Source organism: Alexandromys fortis, unplaced genomic scaffold (genome assembly GCF_014885135.2).
Source record: "Alexandromys fortis isolate MF-2015 unplaced genomic scaffold, M_Fortis_MF-2015_v1.1 scaffold_229, whole genome shotgun sequence".
Taxonomy (NCBI): Eukaryota; Metazoa; Chordata; class Mammalia; order Rodentia; family Cricetidae; genus Alexandromys; species Alexandromys fortis.
Window position 1 is genome coordinate 266,989 of NW_026068122.1, and position 22,293 is coordinate 289,281.

The 22,293-nt window shown below is 42.4% G+C and overlaps 1 protein-coding gene across 2 annotated transcripts in view; it reads left to right on the forward strand.

Annotated features, from left to right (window-relative positions):
* The window catches only part of Lgr4 (leucine rich repeat containing G protein-coupled receptor 4), a 102,278-nt gene that overhangs the window by 56,568 nt on the left and 23,417 nt on the right, over positions 1-22,293 (forward strand). For both annotated transcript variants that reach the window (XM_050125365.1, XM_050125366.1), the window contains 2 exons: positions 1,654-1,725; positions 21,574-21,645. In XM_050125365.1, the coding sequence (XP_049981322.1) occupies positions 1,654-1,725; positions 21,574-21,645 (144 nt within the window). The remainder of the gene's footprint in view (positions 1-1,653; positions 1,726-21,573; positions 21,646-22,293) is intronic.

The following is a 22,293-nucleotide window of genomic DNA, read 5'->3' on the forward strand; positions in this document are numbered from 1 at the left end:
AGATCTACTTAAAGGGAAATTTCAAGGTATAAGAAATCTATGGGAACGTTGACTTCTCAACTGGTGACCGATTTATAGTTCTTTTTTTAATTCAGTTTTAAGCAGAGTGCACTGCCCAAGATTTGTTGATGATTATGCCAAGATCTTGAGAGCATCATAACCCCCCCCCCCCATTCCTTTTGGTGCTGAGGCGTGAACCTGGGACCTTACACATGTTAAATATGCTCGGTCACTGAGGTTCCTCAGCGGCTCCTCCTTTTCTCATTTTTAACCGTGTCAGGATTCAGGCTTTGCTTTCTGTCTTGGTTAGCAGTGAGGGGAGTTATAGAATTAAGTCCTAACCCAGGGAGGCTGAGTTGGCAATTAAGATCATAGTGTGCATTTTCTTCCTCTTGTTGGCATCAGGGAGGTCATTTTACCCCACAGAAAGCCTCGGTTTTCTGGTTAGCAAAGGGTGGTTGTAGGTGCAATTTTATACCGAGAGGATTTGCTCCTTTTATGCAGCTTCTGTTCCTGCTGGGTTTGTTCCTACTGCTGTTCCTGTCGTTCCCAGTCCAAGATGTTTTCCCCACCTGCCTTGGGAAAGGCTAGGAAGAAAGGGTTGTGATTCCCATGTGTCAGTCTTGGCTAGAGGAAAGGTTGGACAGTGACGCCTCTACCGGGGAGCTGAAAGTGCCTTACCTTGAAGGGATCTGATCTGGGTGAAGGGATGACAACTCTACCTTATATGATTTTTCTAATCATATAGAAATCATGGTTTTTCTAATGCCTCTTCCTACCATCCTGACAATCCATCCATCAGTGGAACTTTCTCGTGCTTAAACTTGATGGTGATTTTGGCATTAGAGGGACCCAAGGGGTTCAGTCACTGCCTTTACCTCCAGATAAGTGACGGAAGAAACTGAGGGAGTTGCTCAGCCGGCCCTGTGCATGCCAGGACTTTCCCTCAGAAGGCTGTTACTAAGTCTTTCACAGTGTTGATATCAAGTGGAGTATGGAAGAGAAAGTCAATTCAAAGGCAGCTGCCAGGGGAGCGGGGAATGATTAATAAAGGATGTTTTAGCTGTTAGAACCGGTTAATTGTTGAGCTACACTGTTGAGTGAGTTCCCTCCTTTCTAAACTGACTACATACCTATCGTGTATGCACTTGTCTCTAGCCGGCATCTGTTCATAGGCTGAAAATGAAATCCCCTGACAACTCTTACCTGGAGGACTTTCAGAGCTGTTAAAGAACATCTGACTAGAATGGAGCTAGGGCTTGTTTGCCCTGTCCTTGATTGTAATTTGGAAGCCGTTTCCATCTGCAGATCTATGTGACTTAGTCGTGAAGGGTGTGTTGACTTATTTTGATCAAGTATAGGGCTTTGACTACCTTTGCCAGTCAAGGCCACTGGGAACCTACACTAGCCCACTTGTTCTAGGGAGTTTGAAACTTTTTTAAAGTGATACCTAAAGGGGGAAATTCCAGAATTGGTATATGTTTCTAAGTTAAATATTGGATTCTAAAATCAGATTATGACTATACCCTTCTGTTTTCTATGCTCATTTTTCTAGCATCTATACAAAATAACAGCAGGTAGTTTGTTTTCTGTTGGCTTAGACAGTTGACGACGACCACTAGTTAACCATGTTCCTAACTTCATGTTTTGCAGGGATATCAGTATGAACAATATCACCCAGTTGCCAGAAGATGCGTTTAAGAACTTCCCGTTTCTAGAGGAGCTGTAAGTACCACTTTGAGCATTGCGTATCCATGTGTTTTGTACTCATTTTTAGAAGCTCTTTCTGTGGAGAGAGCCTAATGTTTCCTGTCTAAGAACGTCTCAGAGCTTGGTTTCAGTGCACTTTGTCCAGAGCAGTTATGTTTGGGAGCTGGGAGAGAACAAACTTGCTTTTTAAAGCAGTATAATTACCCAAGTTATTTTTGAAAGCCAAAACTAAAAACTGCTACTTCCATAAGACATTCCCCCCTGCAATTATTATAACCATGATTGCTGCAGTGACACAGGCTAATTGCGGCGTGATCCTGAGATAACATGGCTCCTGCGTAATTACCAGTGTTGCCGGAGGAGCTGCTGTGTGGGTGACTGCACTGGGAGGAATAACACAAGGTGTTCCAGGGTCTCGATGCAGCAGGCCACTCTGACAGCGAGTGGCCAGCAAGCAGGAAACTGATAAGAGATCTCCTTGGCCATTTGCACGTGACCTTTTGGGGTCAAAAGTTTGTGACAGCAGCCCACCACGTCTCCTAGTTGCAAATTTTTGATGTGTTTTTAAACTTTCCTTTGGTTGTGCTTTCCATATGCTTTTATTATGTCCATAATAAAAAGAATCTACCTTTGGTTTTTAAAAGAATAGGAACCTATACATGATATTTTTGGAATCCTGGTGGAAAGTAAAAGTAGATTTGAGTCAGTTAATATAAGCCCCAGTTCACAGATTCAGTGGTATGTGGTGGTAGAAAGGCTGCAGTTTGATATGAAGAGCTGAAAAAGGCCCCGGCCTGAGGGATCTGAGTTCCTGCAATACATCATGTCCTGCACTCTCTCACTAGAGCCCGTCAGTGACGCTGCCTCCCTGAACTCAGCCCCTCCCTGACGACAGAGTCGGAGGCAAGTAAGACCCAGATTGTATTCCTAGCTCATTGAAATAGCAGTTTAAAGACTTAATAAAATTGAAGGGAGTTTTTTTTTCTTCCCACACTGCTTAGTGGAACCTAATGCTTTCACATCAAAAGCTGAACAGAGATCATTTGTCACAAGATTGAAAACTGGGTCAAATTACTTAGACTCTCTCGGTGTCTTTGACTATAAGGTGTGATTAATAACAACCCCCCATTTGTATTGTTGTGGTGCATACAAAATGTATATCTAGAATGTTTATTATGGTATATGATACAGAATGTTACATACATGTTAGCTAGTATTTTAGTACTTTTAAAGGGCATAAGGAACAAATTATGTTCAGGTAGGAGGATTTATGGGTATGGTGTGTATGGTGCGTTTTATTTATGCCTTTTTATGGAGTGAATATTAATTGCCTTTAAATAATGTTTGAGTTAATTGCATTTGAAGTCTCTATTTTCACCACTATAATCAGTCTTTAAGGTACTGGTCTGCTTTCTTTTTTTCTCACATGTAGTCTTACACTTCAGGGTTAGTATCTCCTTACAGAAGTGATCCCTCAGTGAGAGGACATGAACAAGTGGTTGCTCAGCCTTTGTGTAGCCACCGTGGGATGAATGATATTCCAGACAGGAAACGCAGAGGCTTCTCGTACTCTGGAGGGGGCTGCTGTGTGCAGACCCCCGCTCCTGATGCCTGAAATTCTCAGTTAAACTTTTAAGTATTTCAGAGTGGAAACCTGGCTAATCTCTGCTTCATGAAATGTCACATGTTGGATTTCTTAAAATCTCGAATATCCAAGCGTTTGTGAACCTCATGAGCTCTATCAACTAAGAGTTTTAATTGGAGCCAAATTGAGTTTGCTTGGTAGTTCTTTTGTAGCTAGGTCATGTTCTCTGTCTATGCCACTATCACAGGAATGAAGCCTATGAAATCAAGCTGTTATACCCACCCTGAATACTGTATACGATTAAAAAAAAAATTCAGCTAGAGCTGGAAGTTACTTACAAAGAATATTTCAAAATAGCTTTAATACGCTGGCAATAATTTTGGCATTTCAGGGGAGTTTATTTTCAAGGTTAATATACACACTCAAAACCTTGATTTTTGCTTTTTAAAACAATGTAGTTGATTTTAACATTCCGAAGCGATGCGGCCTTGACTATTGTAATGTTTCATCAACAGCATAACCATTTGCTCGGAAGTCATCTGGAAGTGGTTTAAGAGTGATTGTGAAGCTGAGTGCCCTAAGCAGAGATGAGTGGCTCGCCTGGGTTTTTCCATGTGAGCTAATGAGGTGTTCTTTATAACATATGTCTGGGTTTGGCCTAATTTCATGTAGGGATCTAGAAGGCTTAGAGCATGGGGTAGATTCACTGCCCAACAATACAGAAGAAATGCTCTTAGATATCTACACATCTGCTTTTTCTTCCAACAGACAGTGAGTCCTGTTACTTGCCAGTCCTTGTGGTGCTTGTTAGGAATATAGACACCAGCATAGTTCTGTGGGGGAGCCGATGTTATCCCTAGAGTTATATTGTTTGATACCATACCAACTCGAAGCAGGTAGCCATTTAAATTAAGATATGAATGAAAGTTAAAAAAAAAAATCAGCTCCTTAGCTGATCTAGCCACATTTCACACAAGTTATTTCTTATTTTTTGTAATGCTGGTGCCTGAACCCACGGCTTCATAGATGCCACACAAATGTTCTGCAGAGCCACATTGCCAGCCCTGAATGACCACATTTTAGTATCAGAAGTTATCTTTGTTTCGTGACTACCATCTAAGCAGACACAGATAATTTCTATCCTCGCGGGAGATTCTGTTGGACAAAGCTGATCTAGTTTCCAGAGTGAGATGAAGCTAATGGTCTGTGCATTGTGCTAAAGGAGCTGTATAGGATGAGAGGCTGTAGAATGTAAAGCTTTTTTGCTTCCTATAATCATCTCCCTTGTGTTTAGTAGGTGTAGGGACTAGCTAGAGGAAGATGGGTAAGAACTTCCTAGACTGTCGAGTGGTATGGGGGCAGACATTTCAGAAGAATCAGGATGTGTGAAGTGACTTATTTTGACAGGATTGCGTGATGATTCTAAAAACAATTCTCAGATTTTGCCCACGTCCTGAAATGGTTTGAGCCAAGCTATGCGTGTTAAATGATTCCCAAAGATGTTTGGTTTGATAGGTTTATCAGGAGAGACTAGAATGTTTAGGTGCCGGTTACTAGACTAGAGACACTAGCAGCCAGTCTGCTTGGGACCTAAAGAGTTCCGTTTTATAAAGATACAGTGGTTAATAGCACACATATAAAGCTTTCACTGTGTGTATGTCCTACAGTGGTTAATAGCACACATATAAGGCTTTCACTGTGTGTATGTTCTTTCTCAGCAACACGAAGGTAAGGTTTCTAAAGGCTGAGCTAAAAGGGCTCTGGGTCTTTCCCACGTTTGTGAGTCTGATGTTTCATTGTTCTAGGCCCCAAAGTCTGACCTCCAAAGCCCGTTCTTCCTTAATCACGGAAGAATGTTGACTTACTCTTAGAGAACTATTCCATCTAACCTTTTTCTATGTGGATCAGATACATTAAGTAATTTTTTTTTCAGTTATTTTCACATTTAATCTGCTTTTGAAAGCTTTATGGCTCATAAAGATTGTTACTCAGTGCTATTCTCCCCTAGACACAATACATGCAAGGTTCTCAGGACTACCTTGATTTTTGTGTCTCATCTTTATAGTCTTTAAAATGAGAACCCTTACAGAACTCCTTTAAAAAGAACATGGAACGACCTGTAAAAGGATGCACATGTGAAGTAGGGAAGTTTCAAGAGTTACTGAAAACATGTCTGTCTTTTTATTGAAAAATTTGGAGACGACGGTAGTATTTTTTTAAAAAATAAATCATTTTTGATTGTTTTCGACCACCCTCTTTTTATTTCTCGCTCTATTTTTTTTTAATACACCTTTTTATACACTTTCCAGGAGACAGTTCCAGATCTCATTACAGATGGTTGTGAGCCACCATGTAGTTGCTGGGAATTGAACTCAGGACCTCTGGGCAGAGCAGTCAGTGCTCTTAACCTCTGAGCCATCTCTCCATTCCCAACAAGGGCTTGGAGGAAGGAACTGGAGTATGTTGGTATGTCTTTTAGCAATATTCAAATAAAACTGAGATTCTGGGGAAACGTTCATGCAGCAGTATCAGGATCTATATCACCTGATACCATCTATAAAGCCACAAATGCTTCTGGTTGCCTTGGACTTGTCAGGGCATTGGTAGCCATTTGGGGAATGGTTGAAATTTAGAGTTGTGAGAATGATTCGGTTAGAAACAAGAGGAAGAATGCAAACTCCTTTTCCGCAGGCTGTCCCTGGAACATCCCTGGAGACATCATAGGGATGTAGCCACAGCAGTCGAAGCCCTGCCAGCAATGGCACTCAGTCAGTTGCTGTTGAATACACTCTGTGGCCAAGATAATACTGTCATTTCCAAATTTTTCAGCTCTGAAGGCTTCATGATACTAAAGTGAAGGCAGGACTTTGAGTCCCGGTTCACTGTTTCTTGTTTTGTTTAATTCATTCAATACTAAATGGAGCCACTACTTTATAAAGGGGTGAGCAGTTCCAACAAGGATGGGTAATCAAATACAGAGTATTTGACCACAGCAAGATTTTTCACCTTGTTCACCAGGTTCACCAGATGAAACCTCCATGTTCTCATCTGTAACCCATGAAAATATGTTCTGTTTCCTCATAGCGAGCACTAGTTAAGTTTTTAGCATATAATAAGCTCTCAGTCAATGCAGCCTGTTATTATTATTTCTATTTTATCCTGCAGTAATCGCGTCTTACCAAGATTGAACAATTTTAGTTATTTTTATAGATGGATTCAGGTAGAAATTATGAAAAAAATAGTTTAAGAAATATCAAGTGAATTATTGTCAAATTACCTCACTGTGTGGTTCACAGGTGGAGTTAGTGACTGGCAAGTGAATTATTGTCATATTATCGCACTGCGTGGCTCACAGGTGGCGTTAGTGACTGGCTAGTGTTCTCTTCTGTTATTGTACTCAAAAGAACTTACCTTTGCTTCTAAACTGCATGTGACTCACTTCATATTCACTCCCTTGATAGAACCTTCCAGATAAGCCTTGTTGACTGCAGGAACATCCCAGATAAAACAAAAGCTGTCCTTGGTTGCCTGGCAATAGATTCCCTTCTTTAGCAGCACTCCCTTGTTCCCCTTTGCTGGAGTCCATGCCTACTCCAGTGGGAGGACCATTCTTGAAATCACCACCCTGGCAGTTGTAGAGAGAGCCCACGAAGCCTCATTACCTGACAGATCCTTAGTATTTTCTATAAGGGGTGATTTGGAGAACTCTGAGACTAGAAAGTGAATCTGGGAAGGGAGATTGTACTGATTGGGGCCTAATAGTTATACTATGTCCTTTAAGAAGGAGGTGGTGTGCACACCTTTAATCCCAGCACTCTGGGAAGCAGAGGTAGGTGGATCTCTGAATTCAAGACCAGCCTGGGCTACAAGAGCTAGTTCCAGGACAGCTAGGGCTATTTCACAGAGAACCCTGTCTCAGAAAAAACAAAACAAAACAAAACAACAATAACAAAATGTTCTCTTGGTTTTGTTTTACCCCATAAAACGCTTGGAGGAGGTTGAGCTGTTCCTCACAGAAGCACCTTGCTAGGTGACAGAATTCATTAGTAGTGGGACCTGCTATGGGTAATAAGACCGACTATGTCTCCTGTACAAGTGGAAAGGCCAAAGAAAGTCTTAGTACACCACTCACTAATTCAGTAACCCATTGTGTCAGCTAAGCACAGTTCAGCAGTGAGTTAAATGAGATTCTTGGCTTCAAGGGAAAGGAATAGTGTACTCCAGCTAGGAGAGTTCAAAGGAAAAGGGAAATTACATTTAGCGAGAAAGATTAAAGAAGACCTCATCAAAGAGCTGGCATTTCTGGGGACCCTTGAGGGATGGTGGGAGTTATTTATGAGGAGATACGCAAAGAAACTCAAGTCGAGAAATGGGGACTGATATAGGTATCACAGTGTTAGGGGAAGTAGTGCTGGATTGCTGAAAGCAGCCGTGGAAGGGAAATTTAGAGAGGCATTTGGAGCTAGACTGAGGACTGTCTACTTGAGCCAGACACAGGGGTTCTTAAGTGACCATTGTGTTTTTGTTTTGAGCCAGGGACTAGTTCAATCAGGTAGGATCTCCTGTCAATGTAATTTCATAGCAGAGAGGTTAGAATTGAGAGAGATCAGGAAGATAGGAAGATAATGGAGCTACCTAACTGTAAAAGTATAGGTGAGACTTACCAGAATTTGTGTTTAGCATGGAGATATATGCCTTTAGCCAGGATGTAGGTACATGTAGATCTCTGTGAATTCACAGATAGCTTGTTCTACACTGTGAGTTCTGGGCCAGCTAGGGCTGTATAGAGAGACCCTGTCTAAAAAGTGAGAGAGTGAGTGAACGAGTGGTTTGTGTGGTGTGTGTGGTGTGTAAATCTGTATTAGGGCAGATGAGAGGCAAAATAGAGTCAGGGATATGTGAGCTATGCCAGCAACAGTAGTACTTCATTTTAGTATTTCCAGGAGTTATTAGAATTAGAGACAACATGAAAAGAAATTGTTCCAGAAGAGGAAATATCAAATTCAATTTGAGGGAAGCACATTGAGTTCCATAGACTATAGATAGGGGCCAGGGATATGTGTGCTATGCCAGCAACAGTAGTACTTCATTTTAGTATTTCCAGGAGTTATTAGAATTAGAGACAACATGAAAAGAAATTGTTCCAGAAGAGAAAATATCAAATTTAATTTGAAGGAAGCACATTGAGTTCCATAGACTATAGATAGGGGCCTATGGAAATAGGTGAATGGCAGCCAGAATAGAGATTCATGGGTGTAGAGTTGAGAGTCTTTTATGTTGAGGTGATTAATGGAAACTTGAGATTGCGAAAGCTTGCCAAGGGATAGAGGGCAGAAGAAAGGGAAGGGAAGAGGGCCAAAGACAACTCCTTGGGAAACACTTGACACCAGGTGTGGGAAGAAGACAAGTGCCAGGTGAGAACTGGGGCAGAACTCTTCCCCAAGAGTTGTAGAAGAAGTCTCTACAGTGAAACAAGGGCTCAGCTTTGGTGTGCTAGAGAGAGATGCCTATGGCCGGACACTGAAAGATGATTTCAGTCACCTTAAGTGACGGTTGTTTCCGTAGAGAGGGAACAGTGCCATTTGGGGAAAGGAGTTCTCTAAGAGACAGGTTTTGGGGAACTGTTAGCAGATAGCTTCTAGGCTTTGGCAAGTAAATAAAGCTTTTATATGGTCTGTATGTTAGCAGAGGTCACTGGGTTTAAGACACAAGCACAACCGAGTCATGGTAGAGAATTGTTTCTTGGGGAACAGAAATGTCTAAAGATGGAGTTGCTTCAGCTAGCTTTGGAGCTTGAGGCTTAAGTGTTATTAGAATTTTCACACGTCCTCTGTGGTTCAGTTTTGATTCTCTACTTCTGTGTTTTCGGTTCCTTTCCTGTTGTGAATAGCCTATCTTCATAGAGTGGGGATGGTAACTCGGTCAGTAGTCCCAGCTGTGTCTCCGCATCCTAAAATCCCACATGAATATCGGAGAAATCTCCTGCTGCTCTGAGCAGAGGCCTGGGAGGTCTTGACTTGGCAGTCTTCCTCCCTTGCCCGTTCTTAAAGCTCGATGGTATGGTCTAACCTGATTTGTCAGCCCGTCCCTAATAGAATTACTTAGACTGTAGACGTGGTCCCCCAAAGTGAGCAGGAGAAAGCAGGAAGGAAGATATGCTGGGCAGAGAGAAGCTAAGTATATCTCAGCCTTTTAAAACCCAATTGCAGGCAATGTGTCCTTAATGCATCTATCTGAAATGAACAAAGTATTGTTGGAGACTATTCCATTTAAATAGGAAATGGTATCAATTTAGCTAGTTCCACTAAACTACATCTGTAACTTTGTAAGTGCTTTGTAGCCCATGAATAGAGGTGATGACAATGTGATGTTGTCTGACTTTGGGGACAGTAAATTAGAAATTAATAGAGAGGTAGAAGAAATCAAACATCAATTGCAAGCAGTTCACTGGTAAAGTGACATTGGATATGGAAGCTGTAGAGAAGCACATAAAAGCAGTTTGTTGGTTTTTTTATGTATTTTAATCAGTGATGGTTATTTGTTCTTTGTCTGAATATAATAGGGGTTATAAGAAAACAAAAAAATTGATTTTCTAGTAACATGATTAAGTTTCCCAACAAGGTAATAAGCTGAACCGTTTATTTTTGTTTATTGTCTACTCTTACATGAGCCATTATTCAGCATATTGTTTATTAATACTGTATTCCATTATAGGAACTTTGGCTCAGCACTTGTATTTTACCATCTCTGTTCACCAACAGTTACTGTGGGCGCTATCTGTACTTTGAAGATGGTCGTGTTGGAGGCATTGCAAATGTGAATTGAAGACATATATGGATATAAAACTGTAAAGCATGAAACAATTTGACCAAAGCTAGATTTTCAAAACCGATTATAAAATTAATGGGAACTCAGTGCTTAAAACATGGACCTATAGAAAGATACAGAAAAAAGAAGACTAACCAATCATTATCTCACGCCTGGGAGATAACTTTGTTGTATTTTGTTATGTATCCTAGATGTTTTCAATATATTCCTATACTTTTTTTTTTTTTTTTTGGCTTTTTGAGACAGGTTTCTCTGTAGTTTTTGAAGCCTGTCCTGGAATTAGCTCTTCCAGGCTGGCCTCAAACTCACAGAGATCCGCCTGCCTCTGCCTCCCAAGTGCTAGGATTAAAGGTGCGCACCACCACCGCCTGGATTATACTTTCTTTTAAAAATAGATTTTTAGTATTTATGCTCATTTTTGATAGATCTAGGTTTTACTACTAATGAATATACAGTATATTTTCATCTCAATGCTTCACATTTTATGTAACAAATTTCCTACTGTTCCTGTTCTTATCTATTGTAAATAATTTTAGAAACTCTTTGCCTAGTTTTTGTGTATTTAAGGTACTGTCCTTTAAAGTATGTTATTTAATATATTTGCTTGCTCATGCACACACACACCAGAAGACGGCATCAGGTCAGTTGGAACTGGAGTTGTGAGCCACCTGATGTGAGTGCTGGGAACCAAATTCAGGTCCCCTATGAGAGCAGCAAGTGCTCTTCAACCACAGAGCCATCTCTCTAGCCTTTAATCTATTTACTGTCTTTAACTGTGCTGTTTCTGTTACAGCCTGGCATGCTCCTTTCCTAAATTTCTTGAACTGGAAATATCTTTGACTGTCGTGGAAAGTTCCAAGTAACAGAGACTTAAAGACTAATGCTTTCTCTTATTTGCGTGCATCTGAAATCTGCAGCCTAGCAACCAGGAGCTGCTATTGAGAATCACAACATTAGCAGAGTTGCAGACCTTAGCACTCCTGTCCTGCAGTCCTGTGTTTATAGGGTTCACGTCCAGATCATGGCTGGGAGCTGGAGCCATCAACATTCACCTCTCAGCGTAGGAGGGAGGAAGGAGGGGGCAGTGGTCATGTCCTACTAGGTCGTTTCTTTTAAGAAGCCACCTTGAACATAGCATGCAGGACCTCTGACATTTCATTGGCCAGTACTTAGTAACATGGGTTTTAACAGGGAATGCTGGCAAAGAGCTTTGACACTTGGACTCAAGACAGGACTCTGTTACTAGGTAAGGAAAGAAGAATGTTTATTGGCAATGCAATTAGTTAAAGCAAACTTTTGACTGCAAGCAGCAGCACTCAACTTCCTATTTAAACAGCAGGAGATGCACTCTTACAGGCGAGGAAGGCTCTAAATCTGAGCCATTTGATGCAGTTGTTTCTGAGCTCTCTGTGCTTTGTAAAGCGTTCCCTGCCTTCCTTTCCCAGCCTGCCCTGGTATTCCACTGCTCACCACTTAGCTTTGTGTGTCTTGCCATTTTGTGACCCTGGTAAGTCAGGAAGTCAGTATGTACTGTGCCCTCTTACTTCTGTATGACTCATAGTGACAATAACTGCATTTTAAAATTCAGCTTTACTCACTATTATTACTATGTACATAAGTATGTGATGTACATGTGCAAGTATTGGGTGTGCACATCATGGCTTACATTTGGAGGTCAGAGGCCTACACTTAAGATCAGTTCTCTCCTACCGCCACGGGATCCAGGGGTTGAACTCAGGGCATCAGTCTTAGCAGCAAGTGCTTTTACACTCTGAGTCATCTTCTTGGCTAAGGAATCGTATTTTTTTAAACTTAAAATTGGGGGAAATGTTAAGGAAAAGAATTTCTTCTCACTTTGGATTTATTGATGCAAGAAATTTAATTCTGCTGAAGTTCATAGTTGATGGACTTGTTGCTACTTAAATGAAACGAGAAACTGAGAAAAACAGTGCTTCCTTTGCTCTCCTGGGGTAGAAGAGCAGTAGGAACCTGCTGCTTGGTGCTAGGGATGTGCGTAGTGTTCAAGCTTGGGTTATTTCCTCACGTGGGTGAGTGTCCTATGTGCCTATCATCAAAAGACAAGTGATTAGATGGCTAGAAGAGCTGTGCTCAGAACCACGACCATTGCCACAGTTCTTACTGATTTACCCCTTCACTAGTCTGCTGTGCTTCCTCTGGGAAAGCGGGAGACAACAAGAGGCCAATGTGGCACAGGTGAAAACTTGAATTTTAGTTAAGTTCTTTAATATGTGGAAGAGTATTAGACGGCCTTCATATCAAGTTTTAGCAGGGATGTAATTACTTTTGTTATAGATTACTTTAGTGTTTCGCTCTCTCCCTCTCTCTCTCTCTCTCTCTCTCTCTCTCTCTCTCTCTCACACACACACACACACACACACACAGAGAATGAGAGAAAATTTTTTTCTTCTTGCAAAGACAAACTTTTAAAAACATAGGCAATCCTTCATGAAAAGGATCTAAATATAAGTGTGTTTTTAAAACTGCATTTTTACAATGCTTTGCTTGTTTTCTTGCTTTTTGTGATAGGGCTTCATTACAGAACCCAGGATGCCCTACAAAGTACTTGATTCCTCCAAGACCATCTCAAACTTGTTATTCCTTTGCCTCAGCCTCTCAATGGCTAGTGGCATGTGCCACCACTTCCAGCTTATATGTACATACGCACAAATGCACATGTACTTTCTTTTTTTATGTATTTTTTTTTTCGAGACAGGGTTTCTCTGTGGCTTTGGAGCCTGTCCTGGAACTAGCTCGGTAGACCAGGCTGGTCTTGAACTCACAGAGATCCGCCTGGCTCTGCCTCCCGAGTGCTGGGATTAAAGGTGTGCGCCACTGTCGCCCGGCTCACTTATACTTTCTATTCACATATTTTATATACACATGCACCACCTCCCGCTTATATATGTATAGGTATTCATCTATGCATATTATGTATACATGTTTTTAATAGCTGCATGAAGATCTCAAATCCTTCCTACGCTGTGAAAAATGGGGATGACAGCTAGAGGTAGAGCTATCACTCAGCATGCCCGAGGCCCTGGGTGTAAGCCCCGGCACTGGGATTGGGGCGAGTAAAGAAGAAAAGGCAGTAGGGGAACAAACGAGGCGTGGTTAGTGGGCTTCGGAATACTCTGATGTACTGTATCCAATGAGGTTTGACACTGGGAGAAAGACGGTCCCAAGGGGTCTAGAAAGAATGCTGCTTAATTACTTGCCTTTTTGTCCACTATAAAAGTATTTCTTTCTTGTGGCTGTCTTGAAGTTAGTGGTAGAAAACACCAAAGAGCAGTTAGTGTTCAGCTTCTGGGATTTACATTGTTTTCTAGGACTTGCGTTATTTAGCGGTATTGTAGGACATTGGGTTGGGCATGTCAGGGACAGAAGCTCATGTTCTCCGTTTTTTAAAAAAGGAGCCACTGGTGATAAATTCCTGAGGTATATTAAGGGCCACTATAATCAGATAATAAAAATGCAACGGGGTAAATGAGTCTTCGGCTTTTTTTTTTAATATACCTAGTATATTTTGGTATATTTGAGAGCCAGCAAATCCCTCAAGGTTTAATTTTCACAGAAGCCCTGTAGTTCTAAAAACAGTTAGACCTTCACATGCAAATTCATATATGACACAGGATTAATAATAAAATGTTTCTTGCTGTTGAAAATGGTCACTAGCATTTTACATCCTGTTTTCAAATAGTGTTTAGAAGAACGACACTCGCCTCCCATCAAACGTTTTCTGGTGGCCATGCTTGCCTAGTTTGGTCTTCTCTACAGGAAGCATCAAGGGCTGATGGCTTGGTCTATTGTCCTTTGTAAGCAGTATGACTGACACTGGCCATCTGCCCGCTTGAGGGAATCAATGGCATTACAGGGGAGGCAGCCTGGACACGTTTGGGTATGAGCTGTAATGCTTCCTTTTGTTTAGCTTCAAAGGTAGTGTGGAGCATGGTGGTGGAGGAGGAGAGAAGACATTGCTGAGGGCAGAAGAGTGTTGATGACACCGAGGGGCAGTACTGTGGTACTCTCGGTGAGGGGTAACAGGAGCACAACCACAGGCCATTTTGTAATCACTGCAGAATGAAGACTAGGGGCATGAGTGGCTGGCAGGCTCTGCGGCCTGCTTCTCAGCCTCACCATGATATGAGAAGAGCTGTCTTTGGAACTCTTGTTTGTGCAGAGAACACATTTCCTGCCTCCCCTCCACAGTTGCTGTGGTATCACTGTCCCTTCTTCACCCCATGTCGCCTCAGAGCAGCTGCTAGAAGCCCTCAGCTACACTCCCCTCAACCCAGTAAATGTCTAGTCATTGTACAGATTATAGTCTTTATTCTCCTAACTCCTGACTCGAATTCTAGCCACCATGAAATTTATATAATGGCCCTAAAGCAGTGCGTTTGTGCAGATAACTCCAGTTGCTCTACTCTGTGTTTCACAGTTGCTTCTCTCCTTTACTTTAAAAAAAAAATGTGTATGTGTATTGTCTGAGTGTGTATACGTTCACATGTGGAAGAACCTGCGGTCGTCAAAGAAGAGTTGGATTAACTGGAGCTAAAAGGTGTGAGCGGTCATGTGGGTGCTAGGAACTAAACCTGGGTCCTCGGCAAGAGCAGTGAGTGCCCTTAACTGCCAAGCCTTCTCCATAGCTCCAACCTCTCCTGTCTCTTTCAGTTGCTTTCCAAGGGAAGAAATCTCAGACATTTGGGTGCTCTCCATGAAGGTATCAGTCCTTTGGCCTACATTCCCTTCTGACATGTGGCTTGTTTAGTCCTATCCTTCATTGACCCATTACCCATATTTAACCTGCAGTATTTCTGTCCTCTCCCTTCTGGCAAAAGGAAGTTTTATGTAATATATATATTAAGAGTAGATAGCATTGTGGAAAACTCTTGTGCCCCCTCTAAGAAGTTTCTAATAGAACCCCTGGTGCTTATGAGTAATAAACACAAAACAGATTCATAAGGACATTCACAACTGCATCACTTGGCCCCTATTCCATGAAATGGCTCCAGGTATATTGGAACCCTCCCTCGTCTCTTCTCTCCCTCTCCCTCTCCCTCTCCCTCCCCCTCCCCCTCCCTCCTCCCCCTCCCTCTCCCTCGCCCTCTCCCTGCTTTCTTTGCTGCTGGGACTCTTGTAGTAAGCAGGGTAAATAAGACCTGCCCTGAGGTAGACTGTTTGAGCTCACTATTTGAAGTGCTGTCGGGCTTGTTTCAATTCTTCGCGTTTGTGTACACAGTACAGTGAGTTGAGATACTACTGTTGACCTGCGGAGCGCTCTTTCCAACTTGAAGCTCCTCTTAGCGTTTGCCACATGTGTTAAGACCGGTGATAGTTGCACCTGCCTCTTTCAAGGCTAGCCAAGGACGTCTTTTCTGTGAAGCGTATGAAAAGAGAGTAAGGGAGTAGAAATGAAATAATGGAATAGGAAATACAATCAGGTAGCTCTCCAGTTTATTTAAGTACTAGTATTAGAGTCTCAGAGACTTATATTGGGCCTTAGTTGAGGTATTGCAACATACCTACCATGTGCATGGTCTCATGCAAGAATACAAAATGAATGCGATTTGGTCCCCACTCTTAAGGAGCCTCATCATGCCACAGAGGAAGGTGGGGGAGGTGAACAGTGACTAGAGGTGAGCTAAGAGGCACCGGTGAGAACGTTTTATTTAAGACTCCTGTGGAACCAAAGGAAGGTGATGTCATAGGGTTTCATGTTGCTAATACTCAACTCAGGCAGCCAGCACGATTTCCGTTGGCTAAGGTTGGGACATGGGGGAATTCCAGGTGAAGAAAATGGTGTGAGTGGAGAGCTCCATAGGGAATCCTGGCGTGTCTGGATGTGTAACAGTCAGTGTGAAACTATAGGAAGGAAGAATGCTGGATTAAGGTGCAAAAGGCGAAAGTTGTGTTGAAGGTCCAGAAAACTCAGCAGGGGAAAATGAGGCTTTGAGAAATTTATCAGAATTGTATATTTAAAGATTTAGAGTTCATAGTATTATATAGTTTAAAAATATTTATTTTATGCATTTGGATATCTATGCACCACATGTTTGCATAGTGCTAAACAAAGCCAGAGATGGAGTCCGATCCCCTGTAATTATCTACGGATGGTGGTTGTGAGCCACCGTGTGGGCACTGGGAACTGAACCTAGGCCCTCTGAAAGAGCGACAGGTGCCCTTAACTGCGGCCATCTCACCAGCTCCCTCCCAGTATTGTAATTAAGTCGGGTGAGGCAGAAACCTTGTGGAAGCTCATGGCAATAACCCAGGTAAAAAGCCATGAGAGCCTAAAGTCGTACAACAGAAAGATTGTGAGTGCATGGCTTGAGATCATGTAGAGTGATCCTCACTATCTTGGTAGCCAGAAGCTACTGGCGCACAGGTGGGAGCCATGATGCCTGGGACTGTAAACGTGGGTTTCCATAAAATCATACCACATCTGCCCTTGGCTCTCACCTTGAGATTTCCTTAGAAATTCATAGCAATCGAGGAGTACGTGGATAATAAAGACATTTCCTGTGGGATAAAATTTATGAATGTCATTGTTCAGCGAATTGAGAAGGCTTTCTGAGACGTGCAGCCAACCCCCCTCCCCACAAGCTGCTTCTAAGACAACTGTTGTCTGTGGCACAGAAGTACAAACCCAGGCATGGAATGGGAAATAGTTGGTCTTTGCTAAAGAAAACATCACTAGTTTTAATTCTTCCTGAGTATTGGCTGCCTCATTTTTGACGTGAAAATTACTAAAACAAACAAAAATGATAATAGACTGCTCTAAAGTCTGCATAGTTTCAGGAAGAGTCCCAATGCAAGGGGTCCCTTTCTCATTTCCTTCCCTCTGGGCATCTTTGGCTGCGAGAAGCATGTTCTGTGAGTCTGCTGGGAAATCCCCCCATAATTGCAGATCTGTGCTCCTAATGCACCGGCAGAGCTTGTCTGCTTTGGCTGCCACCTGAGAGCTGTTGATGCTCAAACAAAGCTGTTTAGCTTGCCCCAGTCCATAGCGCTCCACCTCTGCTCTTGGAGAATGAGTTCCTAATCTTTTGGTGACACCGCAGAAGCACCTGAGGTCAGGAACAAGTTGATAAACACTGCAAGATGTGAGTCCAGCACTAGAATGCTGGCTCCTCCACTTTGTAGCTGTGCGATTTTTGCCAAGTCCCCTAGCTTCTTGGGTGCTTTAGAAAAGCCGGGTTGTTGTTGCACTGGGATAAGTGAAAGATGGCCTGTGTATACCATCTGCTTTGACCCCTGCATCTGCTAAGACCTTAGGTGTTTGCTTCCTAAGGATTTGGGGACTCAGCCCTAAGCCTGTCATTTATTCATGTTGCTTTTTACTGGATCTGCACTTTGAGACATGAAGCACCTCCAAAATGTGCTGCTCCGAGAAGTGCTGGCTCATTAAGACTAAATACTGAGCCGGTCTGTGAAAAGGTTCTGGAGGGTGGGACTGTGGAAGCGGCGGTGTGCCCTTCTTTTACACAGCAGCTTGGCAAACTTTGGGGAGATGCCTTCCTGAAGGCTCCACGTGGTGTGTCCCCCCCCCCCCCCCCGGGTAAACAAAGTTGTCTAGTAGCGTGCCCTCCTGTGCGGCCTTGTCACCTATCCTCTGCACACCCGTTGTGTTTATTTCAGTTCTCCGGATCGTTGGCTTGTGTTTCAGGATAAGCCTCATGCTCGCAGCTCTTTGTGTCATTTCTGTTAACGACAAGTCGAGGAGAAGCGGAATGCTTTTTAGAAGCCAGGTTATTTTAGTATTCACATAGTTTATAAAGGGGCCGAGATTTCGGAGAAAGGAAGCAAATATTTTGACTAATGTGGTTAAACAGCTTTCTTTGTTGACAAGTTAAGATAATCAGGTGTTCTGTGTTTTGCCACTTCCTCGGTTACTTAATAAAGCACCCTTTCTCGTGGTCATGGCATAGAATGGTAAATTCCTCAAGGAAGGCCCAAGGATATCAGGATGGCAAAAACTCATGTCAGAGACAAGGGGTGAAGGATCCTGGAAAGCTCGCTGTGTTTATAGAATGTCTTTTTTGGCAGATGCTAGCTTTTAACACAGGTTTTAAGGACAGCTGGGAGGAGCTGGGTTACAGGACTATTTGAGGCATTCGGGGAAAGATGACTACTGCAACTTAAGGCTCTTATGGTACAATTTGAGCCTTGAAAATGTGGTCTTTTAAATAGTGTGTGTTACAGTTGCGAGCACCCTCGGTTGAGGCTAATGAGGGAGCTCGAGTGGAGCAAACCCTTTCATTGCTCACGTGGGGCTTGCACAGAGGTGGGCCACAGGAAGCTGTGTATCGGCACAAGGAGTGTTTGCAGAGACCTTCCCTGCCTTTTATTTGTTCTGCTGGCTATCGTGGAGATTAAACCCAAGGCCTTGCCCCTGTTAGGCAAGCTTTCAACTACATCTCTGGGGCTGTGAGGGGCCATCCGAGAGCACTACAGCTAGTGAGGTCCTAGCTGAGATGTCTGTAGCTAGCTAATGGTCAGCATATTCATAGGCGATAATGAAAGGGAGGGATGTGGGCTCCATTCTGAGCAGCATTTGCACTTGGCCCGTGAGGCTCATGTGCAAGCAAGAGCCAGAAAGTAGCCTGTGACAACATTTAGTTTTATGCTAGATTTTTCTGCAGGACCATTGGGTATTTAAAGAACGGCAATGAGCTTACAAGGTGAAGGGTTTACATGAAGCTGACTAGTTTGGGAATAAGAGGAGAAGGAGTATTTTGAAATGGTTGCATGGAAAAGGGCGTAAAACTGTTTTCTTTTGTATACTAATTCTCAGAAGTGAATGGCCATGATGCTCTTAAAAGGGAAGCTAATATACAGTGAATTCTTAAAGATTTGTTTCTATTCTCTCTAGCAGTGCATATAGGCATGTGTCTGAATATGGGTGCATGAATTGCAGGTACCTGTGGAGGTCAGAGGTGTAAGGTCCCCCTAAACTGAAGTCACAGGAGATTGTGAGATGCCCAGTGAGGGCTAGAAATTCAACTAAGATTCTCTGCAAGAGCAATGCAAGCTCTTAACGTTGAAGCCATCTCCCCAACCCCTTAAAGTATTGTTTTGAGCAAACAACAATTCACAAATTAGGAATTTGGTAGCTGCCCACCAGAAATGGTTCTGAAGCCCCACTGAGGAAATGCAAGAGAGGAGAGATCTCATTGGCCCAGCATAGAAGTAAAGCAAAGAAAAAGATTTTTTTTTTCAAATTACGAACACCTTCACAGTTATTGTTGACTACTTCTGATGCATTGAACTTAAGTGCTGTTGTCTTTTCATTTAGGCATTTATAAAATATAGCTCAAGTTTTGCTAATGTTTGCAAAGTAAGCAAAGTTAAAGTCACTTCTTGTTTGGTGAAGCAGCTGGTTGGCTTTGCCCGCTCAGATTCTTTAGGCCATGGCACCATTTTAGATGACATTTAAAAAGCTGATGCTATGGAGTATATGTTGTGAGATGCAAATTATGAGGAGCCCCAGAGAGCAGACTGGAAGGGCGTGGTGCGTGGCAGTGTCTAGACCCCGTGTTAAACTTGTAACTGAACTGAGAATCCTGCGCTTTTCTCTGAATGAAGTTATTTATCATGTGTATCTGTGGGATTTCTGAGTCGTTTCACTCTGCTCATCTGTGGACCAGAGCTCAGGTAGAGTCAGTTTTTCTCACGCTGTTTGCACTTCAAGTGGTACAGAACTTTAGCAGAAAACAAGGCTCCTTCAGGCCTTCGTTAACTTTGAATATTAGTTAGAAAAGATGTTTTCCCTGTGTCCCTAAAACCAAGGTAAGTGTAGTAGATTAGGAAGGGAGAAAGGACGTTGAGTGTTTGGTACTGAGTAGCAACTAGAGCTTGATTGGGAATGAATAACCTAAACAAGGCCCAGAGAAGTATGATGCTTACTGAGTGACCATAGAGAACAGAGGGAGTTAATGGTTTCCTTTTAGATACTTTATTTTAATGTGCATAAGTGTTTTGTCTGTATGTATGTGTACCACATGTCTTTCTGTTGGACGTCAGACAAGGGCATCAGATCCCCTGGAACTAGAGCCATGGATAGTTGAAAATTACCATGTGGGTGCTGGGAATTGAACCTGGGTCTTCTGGAAGAACATCCAGTGCTTTTAATAACTGACCCATCTGTCCAGCTCCTGTTTTCTTAGTTTGAGACAGAGTCTCACTATATATCCCAGGCTGGTTTTGAACTTGAGATTGTACTGTCTCAGCCTCCTGAGTACAGGAATGTACTGACTGACTGGAAATAGATCCTTTAAAAGGAGAAATTATAAATTTTATTCAATTAAAAATTAATTGAAACTAAATTGTAAATAGGAGAGTAGTTAAAGCTTTCTTTAAATACATGGAAAGACTATTTAGAAGGAAAATTAGGGCTGGAGAGGTGGCCCAGTGGTTAAGAGCACACTGGCTGTTCTTCCAGAGGACCTGTTCCCAAGCCCCACATGGCAGCTCACAACTGCCTGTAACTCTACTTCCAGGGAATCTGACACCCTCACACAGACATGCGTGCAGGCAAAATAACAATGCACATTAAATAAAAGTAAATAAATCGGGGGGGGGGGGGGAAAGCCAATTTATAGAATCCAGCTACTTTGAAGACTAACCCTGGTTAGACCCAAGAGGTGTTGAGTACTCTGCCCCATGACAGGGACACACCACTACCAGCTAGTTGTGCATATTTACCACCAGTTTTCTAGGTCACCTGTTGGCAGGTGATTTGATATGGGTTTCTTTCCTATTTACTACCCCCCCCCCCTTTTGAAAGTTTTGTGCTACAGGCCTGAGGAAACGGGAGGAAAATGAGGAATGAAGCCAAGGAATTCCTATCCTTCTTTTTCACTTTACCCCCGCTTAAATGTCTACTTCCCATTTCTTCTTCTGGAAAATGTTTCTCCAAGTATGCATTTCTTGGCCTTCATTTGAAACCTAGGCTCCCAACAACGCTTCCTTTTTGTCTGGAATACCATGTCCTGGATGTCTGTGGAGATAACAGGCTGACTTGCCTCCTGAAAGCTTCTTCCTTGACAGACTGGTTTGGCCCACTCTGTAAACACCCTTGCCTGCTGACTAGTAGTCTGTGTTCAGGAGGCCCTCAGAAAACACTGCACAGTGACCCTGAATAGCAAACTTCATTTGGCGTAATGTGTTTTGGCTTGCTTGACCTCACCAGAATAAAAAATGTGCCTACTTAAATTATTGTATTGGTAGTTAAAAAAAAAATCTTTTTAGAGATACTTAATTCATTGGAAGAGTCTTGGGACGGCTTTAGCAAAGGTTTAAGTCCCTATTTAATGTTATTTCTTCTTGAGAAATGTTTAGTATAGAGTTTTAATCACAGTTAGGTTACTGTGGATTCTGAATTTTAACTTTGAATTACTATTTTTTTTTCTCTTGTTACTTTTTTTTTCTAGACAACTGGCTGGCAATGACCTTTCTTTTATCCACCCAAAAGCCTTGTCTGGGCTGAAGGAGCTCAAAGTCCTGTAAGTATGCGGTTTTCGAACTTTGCAGCTGACTGTGTATTTTCTTTCCTGCATAGTCAACATGCTTGGAGCTAGGTTAAGCACACTTTCTTTTCGTTGAGGATTAAAAGATTTAAGGCATGGCCAATGGGTAGTGGAGCAGGCTGGAGGTTGGTCTGGGCAAACTTGGGTCTAGATAATAAAGGTTAAAATCTAAATAGTGAGTATTCTGATCTCCAAGGCATCATGGACTTTGCGTGCTGCTAATGTATTGGATGGAAACCGTATTTAAGCTTTATTGGTGGGATTTCTTTCTACTTACTTTATGGCTGCTACAGGGGTTCTTGAATCAGTCAGCCCTAAAGGGAGAGAGAGGGGATAAGCACTTTGCATGTTAAAAGCATTTTAGAGCTAAAGAAATTGAAGTGCTCATTTTTTATAAAGATAGAGATCAGAAGAGAAATTTCTGGCCATGCATAAGCTTGGAGGGTTGACAGCCACCACTTTCCCTCCCGTGCCACCACTGCTCTGGGCAAAGTCACCAGGCCTCCCTGACTCGGATTTTAGGTGATCCGGTTACTTCTGTTATTCAGTGGTTATGATTCATGTTAAATAGTCATCAGCGTGACTAGAGTAACTTTAGGTAAAAATGGAAAAGATTTGTTTTCC